At 40.6% G+C, this 7,948-nt stretch overlaps 1 protein-coding gene across 1 annotated transcript in view; it reads right to left on the minus strand.

Annotated features, from left to right (window-relative positions):
* CDIN1 (CDAN1 interacting nuclease 1) overlaps positions 1-7,702 on the minus strand; it is a 124,241-nt gene extending 116,539 nt beyond the window's left edge. Inside the window, exon 1 of the mRNA XM_059475133.1 lies at positions 7,442-7,702. Coding sequence (XP_059331116.1) covers positions 7,442-7,542 — 101 coding nt within the window. The 5' untranslated portion in view covers positions 7,543-7,702. The remainder of the gene's footprint in view (positions 1-7,441) is intronic.
* Between the last annotated feature and the right edge of the window lie 246 nt (positions 7,703-7,948).

A 7,948-nucleotide genomic window follows, 5' to 3' on the forward strand; every position in this document is an offset into this window, starting at 1 on the left:
TTTTTCTGAGTTATATACTGACACTGTTGATTTCTTTCACACAATATTTCCTATTACAGGAGAGGACTGGTATCCTTCCTATTTTGGTCACAACACTAGCAAACAGTTTGTTAGCAAGTCATATCAAATCCAACAAATTACAACTTCTTTGATATTGATTGTTCACTGATATTTAAGTGAAAAGAGAAACTGCCCACGGGTTCAGCCTATTAAAGCTGTGATACAGTAGATTTTCTACCAAGGTTTCAAATAACAAGAACATCTTTCCAAAGGGAGTATTATCAGTTGTTCACATAATTACTTTGCACAGTTAATTTTTATTTCATTTTAGGATTATTGAAAATATGCTACATTTTATTGTGGGTCACTTCTTGAAACTTGAACATTGCTAATTCTCTTTTCAATTAATGACCCAAGACCTCCTTCTCATCTCTTATTATCTATCTGTTTACCTGTGAGGTTTACTGCAGCTTCAAGTACATAACAAATTTTAAATTACAGTAGGTTTGTTCTACATAGATTAGACAAAAACAAACTCTGTGTCAAACTTTGTTTATTCTGAAGTCTAATGTAAAAGAAGAAAGTATAAAACTTTGAAAATTCTACTATTTCATTGATACTCTCATTAAATCCTCCAGAATATTTAAATACATTACAGTGGTACAAAGCATTTACTACTTGATGGGATCGTTTATATAGGCAGAGCATGAATTTATGTCATTGTTAAATATTGAGAATATAGCGAAAGGCGTTTAAATTGTGCCTTTAAATGCTTTTTTTTCAGAATAAATTTCTATCACTCGCAAGCACAAAGGTAACTTTCTAAATGAGATTTGCTACACCAGTGTTTGCAGAGTAATGAATAAATAAATAAATGAATAAAAAAATAGTCTAGTTCTTCTGCTTTTCAAAATAATTAATCAACTATGCAGAAGACCAGAGAGAGCAGAAGTTACAAGAATAATGTTGGGTTTGCTATGACAAGAACCTTTCTAGGAAGAAGAGAGTGCAAGTGAAGTGTCACACAGCAATAGGATGCCTGCTCATAAATACAACCTGTCTAATAATCCTGTGCCCGAGTTCAGAGCCTCGAACTCTGCAGCTATCTGCCCTTTGCCCATGAGCCTCACTGCCAGTCTGCCTTCCAGGTAACAGCAGCTCCAAAGAGCACTAGAGCAAAGCATGAAGAATTTTCCCTCCACTTTGACTCAATCTGCAGGCTCCAGACACCAGAATACAGAACTGGAAAGAAAAAAGAAAAAGAAAAAAATTCCTCCTTTTTCTCACCACAGTCATCATGGGCTCATCAGTACTGCTTGACAATCTAAGCCACTGCACGAAAGCAGAATAAAATTATTCACAAACAAACAATATATTGCTCTGTAAACAAAATTGTCTTCAAGGGGAAAATGAAAGACTTATCCCCCCCCAACCCTAAAAAACAAAACCAGAGGCAACAATGACACTGGAAAAGAGGGGAAAAATGATTCCTCAGCCTTAAGCTGCTGGTAAAAGAAATAACATTCAAATCATACATTTAAGCTTCTTTAGGGCCTTTGTTTCAATATGAATCACCACAGAGAAAGTGATAAAATTGAGCAAATAATAAACAGATTATTTTTTCCAATTTACAATGTAACACATTACTGTATTTTTTTTAAAAAATTAAAATCTTGCTGAGATGGTTTCCAGGCCGGGTGTCATTTAATAAAGCTATCCATCAATAATTTGGAGAAAGAGCAACACAATTACTGAAAATGTGTGGAAAACTGAGGGGATACTAAGTAATGAAAAGTAGAGGTCATCAATGTAGAGGAATGCTCACCCCTTGATATGCTGCGGGAACCAAGTGTGTATATTCCAATAATCAAATATGAACTTACATGCATTAAAACCAAATAGACATACTCAAGCATATCAATATGAAGCTGTGCATCACATTTTCCTCTTGCTTACTGGGGGAAAAAAAAAGGAAGAAAAAATTTTAAAAGTACTTCTCTTATATTTATGCCCGGTTCCCTTACCTTTCTGCAGTGAAAAAAGATCCTCTTGATCGCGTGGAATAAGTTTTCACACAAGGGACACAATGAGAACAGTACTTTTTTGAATAGATGCACAAAAGTGATGAACTGCACATAGCTGCTGATAAAAGTCAGCTCATACTTCAAAACACTAGTACTGTGAAAATCTCTGTAACACAGTTTGCACTTAAATAGTCTCAGAAACTAATGCTTCTTTTAAAGAAATGCAAGTAAAGGTACCTAAAGGAAAGTCAGGCTAGAGGCACCAAGTTTGTTTAACAACTTGAAAAAAGGAAGAGATACAATATAGACTACACAAATTGTGCTGTGGGAAAATATAGCAATACTCAAATAGACTGAAACATGTTTCACAACAGATCAGTGCAAGAACTTGAAAAGCATTAGTTTGGAATTACTAAAAGATGCTCAAGGCTAGAAAGTTTCTGGAACCACCAATTTGAGCACAACCTGGTGTAAGAAACTCAAACACAGGACAGAACCAAGCCAGAAAAAAATCTCACATCAAAAAAAACCCAAGACAGTATCATAATGAATTGGGTCACCAAAGCTTACATCCTTAAAAAGTTTGGTAGAGACCAGAGAAAGACTGTCATGGGTTAACCCAAAATGTTACTATATTCCATGTCCATCCACATCCAAAAATTGTTATGGCCTCTTTTAAGATCCAGTGCATCCCGAACTGGAACCACAGGGCAGAGGGGACATTGCTGCAGTCCCTTTTTAAATTGGAGTTGGGAAGTGGGGAACGAACTCACTGCTGGCAGTACGTGCTGAAAGTGGACGATCTGCTTTGGAGGGCTTACTTTGGGAAGCTGTTTGCGGTTTTTTCTTGGGCTTGCAATAGTAGCCACTCGGAAAAACTGCATTTTACAATTCAAAACTGTTTTGGGGTGAACTTTGCAAAGCCAGCCGGTTGCTGGGGCCCGGTCACCTCATACCAGGGCTGACAGACCGGTTTCTTCTCCACAACACACCCACAGTTCAGAGACATCAGCACCAGCACCATCAGAGTCTGGTGGGCAGTGGCACTGACCCCACAGGTGCTAGTACTTCTCATGTGTCACTGGAAACGCTCTGTAAGCTCATGCCTTCCCAGGGTTTGCTGCCATCCCTCCCCTTTGTCTCCCAGGCCATGCGATCACCCGCAAAGCGCCATCTCGGGGGCAGGGTCTGGCACCATTTTCCTTTCCCCTCCATACAGTCGTCACCCATGGCAGGCACCATCTTGGAAAGGGTATTTTTGCCATTTTGGGTCTCTCTTTGCTCTGGGGGAGTTTGTGAGATTTAGCAATTTTCTATCTAGTGGTTATTTACTCTTATTTTTGCCTTTTGCAGTCTCACTTGTTAGTAAACTGTTAATTTTTTCACTTAAATCTACTTGTATTTTGTTTCTCCTTATTGATGGAAAGGGATTGGTGAAAACAAAGGAGAACTCATTTAAGAGTGTTCCACTTTGAATTCTCTTAAACCAAGACAAAGATTTGGTCAAGAAGACTATAATAATCAATCAGACTTGGACAAAAGGAGAAGGGGAAAACATATACAAGGTATATATTTGAGAAGGGTATATTCATAAGTCAATTGTGTTCTACCTACAAGAAGCTTTAGAAAAGGTTTCTGAGAGAACCATTGCTTTCTGCCATATACAGAAGAACTGAAACAATTAAAACAGTAGACTGAAGTACTAGAATTATCAGTTTGGGTATGAATTTAACTCTCAGAAGTTGGACTTTTTAGAACAAGTTAAAATAGTCTTTGAAAAAAGACAGAATTTTTGAAGGTCTAACATATCATGTCACTATAAATAGGTAGTTCTAAGGTGATTTGTATCTAGAAAATTCTACTTGTGGGCAGTTCTTAACCACCATTTAAGAGAGAGAAAAGGATTTTAACTTTCTCAGAACATTTCCTGCAATGGCCTAAAACCAGTCCTAAAATGGCTCATTCAATTTAGACTTTAGCTGTCATTGAGAAGAATAGTATCTCAGAAGAACAGGAGTCCATAGCTGAAGGGAAAGCTGAAGAATATAATACAAAAATAGCAAAGAAAACCACAAATTATTAGCAAATAGAAAAATTCAGGTGAGAAACTAAGTAGAAAATGTGGTATACTTCAACAGAAAAGCACAACACTGAATATACAGATTTATCAGTCCAGTGGCGTATGTGTGAAAAAGATCAAAGGAACTATGGATCAGTGATCCAATATTGGCAGAGATTTATTGTGCTTAGTGCTTAAAATCACATTTTGATAATCCTTAGGTCATCCAAATACCCTGCTGTTAAATGGGAACATGTTAGGAGACAACTGCTAAGGATGTAACAAATACCTTAAGAATAAAGAAATGAATAATACATTGGTAATTGCCAGGCATGAAATACAAAGCACAGCATTAACAGAAAAAGAACAGCAATTCAATATCCAAGTTTTTGCAAAATAACTGGATTTTAAGAAAAGTAGAGTAAATCCATTTTGTATGGAAAGTTACAGGGTTGTAAAATATAAGAATTCCCAATGTTTGTATTAAAATACTTATAAACAGTATGAGAAGCAGTTTAATTTTGACTTTTTGACATTAATAAGTCACATGACAATACTCATTTGAAGTAATAATCTCACCTCCTGAAGTAGTTCAATAATAGTAAAGCACAAACCACCCTGTTAAAATTTTTTTAGATTCACAGGTCAGGGTGGCAGCTACCACCCACCATACCTGTGCACTACATTGTGGCAATTGTTTACAGAAATTACAATTTATTCTTAGGGAGAAACTGCACAACAAGAGTAGGCCCTTTCACATAGCATGAAAGAGATTTTATACAAATTAGGAGCATAAAATGCAAGGCTTCAGGAAATACAACAGCTGAGGGAAGAGCCAAGAGATAAGACAGTATTAGAAAAAAACTGAGCAGATTAATGCAGAAATCCAAAGACCCACAAGATCTATGAGGCAGTAGGAACCAGAAATATTTGAAAACTGTCAATTTATGTATTACATTACCAGTGGAATTCCAATCCTTCCCAGGGAAAGATTGAAAGTGCAAGGTGAAAGCAGCTATTATGGATGTTACTACTTTCCAGTCTGAATCAGCAACTGTTACCATATAATAATGAGAAACTGGCTATGGACACCTTCATCACACTGTAGGTACCACAACAGATTCTGGAGTATTTTTTTAAAAAGACTGAATGAAAAAGTTGAGGTGGGTGGGGGGCTTTAGTTGATTCTGGCTTTCATAAAGAAAAATAAAAAAATCCAGCCAGAAAGTCCAGTCAGACCCTTCTTGTCCTAGAAGAGAATGACAAAATTTCCAGATTATAAAAAAAACTTACTCCACAGTTATCAAACATATCACTGAAAAAGCCTCCCCCTTAAGACGGTATACAAGTTTACAAATCTCTGCAGCTTGCAGCTGGCCTCTTTTACAACATAAGGGTTATAGAGAATGCCTGTTTTCCACATCCTAACATGTGTCTATTTCAACACACCTTCCTCACTGCTAAGGAAAGCAGTGGCCTTGGAATGTATTGCTTATCTTCTGCATCTGACCTGCTATGAGAAATAAACAAAGAGACAACAAAGAAATATCACACTTACAGAAAGAAGATGTACAGAGCTCCTCAAAATATACTTAAGACAGGCAATTTTAAAAAAAGCTATCAATTCATTGCTCATATAGAAGGTTTTAGCCTTCTCCTAGCATGGGCAAACAAAATTCAGCAGAGATCTACAAGCAAAATTCAAAACACGCCATTCTCATGTCATAATGTGAATAACAAGATAAAGGTATAGCCACTTAATTGTGGAAGCAACTACTACAGCTAACCTTTGTTTTTCAGTGTTCACCACACTTGAGCCAGGTCCTTTAGAAAAAAAAAAACAAACAGAATTCTTTTCCTAAATAACCCTATACTGTTAGTTATACATAGTTGTTCAGGAGTCATCAAGTTCTGAAATAGAGGATTCAATGGATCTTTTGCAGCACCAAGCGAGTGGACTGGGAAGTAAAACACATCAGAAAAGCCCAGTTTTTTTTGGACAAATTTGACTAACAAACACTCATGTGCCTATGGATCTGTCTTGGAAGCAGGTTCCTAAAATAGTGACTAACCTCAAAAACCAACCCAAATTCTAACCTTCTTTCAAGACAACTTTATAGGAAAGTAGAAAAAGAGAAATGTGCATATGTATGTATGCATGCATACACAACTACCCACAAACACTCTCTCCTGATTTCATTAGCACTGAAGTGATAAAGCCAAGTCTAAGCTCCTGAGACACACTTTGTTAAGGTAAGTGCTTTTCCAAGTTGCAGAAAAGCACCTTACTGTGCAAGGTGAACTGGGTTCCCAAAATGCAACTCAATGCACTCCCTGAACCAACCACAACGCTTTATTATCACTTCTTCTCTGTAACAAGGCAATTCTCTCACACTTTCACTGGACAGTTTAAAAGCCTAAGTTAGTGTTGGCTCTTCACCCACATACTGCAAGTTACACACAGCGTCAGTTTCTTCCGCCGCATTTGTGTTAAAGACAAGCAAGGTTCATTCAAGGAAGCATGTGAATGATTTTCTGTTTTGTTAATTTCTTTCTTTCACCAAACTAGATACAGTATCTAACCCCCTACATTTTTCTGTATTATTTCTTGTGATTTTAGAAACAGCACCACTCTTCTCTCCACAGAACTCAACTTGCTTTCCTGTCCAATTCAGCAACAGCAAATTCCTTCCCCCAAATGTGAAAGAAAAGTGAAACCTTGCAACATTCTTTAGAACTCTGTTGTAGTTGGTAGGAAGCAAATTTCAGCAATGAAAATTGGTGCATGGAGCACATCCTGCCATGGATACCTTTCCATTCTAGGCCATGGTCATGTGCAAATGTCTTTGAGAATTCTGAACACAGCTCAGTCAAAGAAACACATGAATGTCCCTAAGTGAAAAGATGAACCCTTTTCCAGTTTCATCTGGAATGCAGCAGCAAGCAGAGAATTATGGATCCATAAAGTCCCTTAACCCTAAGAAACAGGGGCACTGGCATTGCAGGATGTATTTCACACTTGGCTTCAGCCACAGAGGCTCGTTCTGCACCGTAAGACTTTATTCACATCAGAAGACCTCCTTGGTGTCCAAGAGGCTCATGAAGGGCCCCAAGAGCTTTCACTTGGACGTGTGTCGGGGGAAGTGTTCTTTATTTTGTGCCAACTTCTCAGGTCACAGAGGGTGAGCAGTATCCTGCTCCCAGCGGCAGTCGATGACCGTGTGCGTGTGCAGGTGATTTTGTACCGTGTGGGGCCTGAGCTGGGGCACCGGGCGGAGCTGGCGCGGCGGTCCCCGCGGCCCCGTGCCCGGCCGCAGCGAGCCCGCAGGCCCCGCGCCGGAAGGCGGGATGCACTTACCTAGGAAACTTCTCCTTCAGCTTCCTCAGACTCTGCCGGGTGGGCTGCACGTGCCCCAGGAACTGGGCTATCTCATCGTACTGGGCTTTGCTCAGCTTCATGCCTTGAACCGCCCGGCCTGCGCGGAGGCGGCAGGAGAGGCGCGGGTCACGCCGGGCGGCGAGAGGCAGAAGGCCAGCGATGGCGGGGCGGAGAACCGCGTCAACCCGGGGGCACCCGCGCCACCAGCTCAGCGCCCAGGCAGCCACGAACCGCCGCGGCCGCCACTTCCCCCGGCTCCGCCCCGCGTCCCGTCCGGGGCGGTGCGGTGCGAGGGGGGCGGTGCGAGCGGCCATGCCGCGCCGCCCGGCTCTGCGCCGGTACGCGGGTTGCGGGTACGCGGGTCCCCGCTGGCCCGGCCGCCGTGAGCGCCCGGCATTTCTGGCGGAGCAGGGCGCCGGCAGCCTCACGCCTGGGGATGTGCCCTGTTCGGTGCCGGCAAGTCGCTTCTGCCAGCCGCCATGGTGC

The sequence above is a fragment of the Ammospiza nelsoni genome, chromosome 6 (assembly GCF_027579445.1).
Source record: "Ammospiza nelsoni isolate bAmmNel1 chromosome 6, bAmmNel1.pri, whole genome shotgun sequence".
In the NCBI taxonomy this organism is placed as follows: Eukaryota; Metazoa; Chordata; class Aves; order Passeriformes; family Passerellidae; genus Ammospiza; species Ammospiza nelsoni.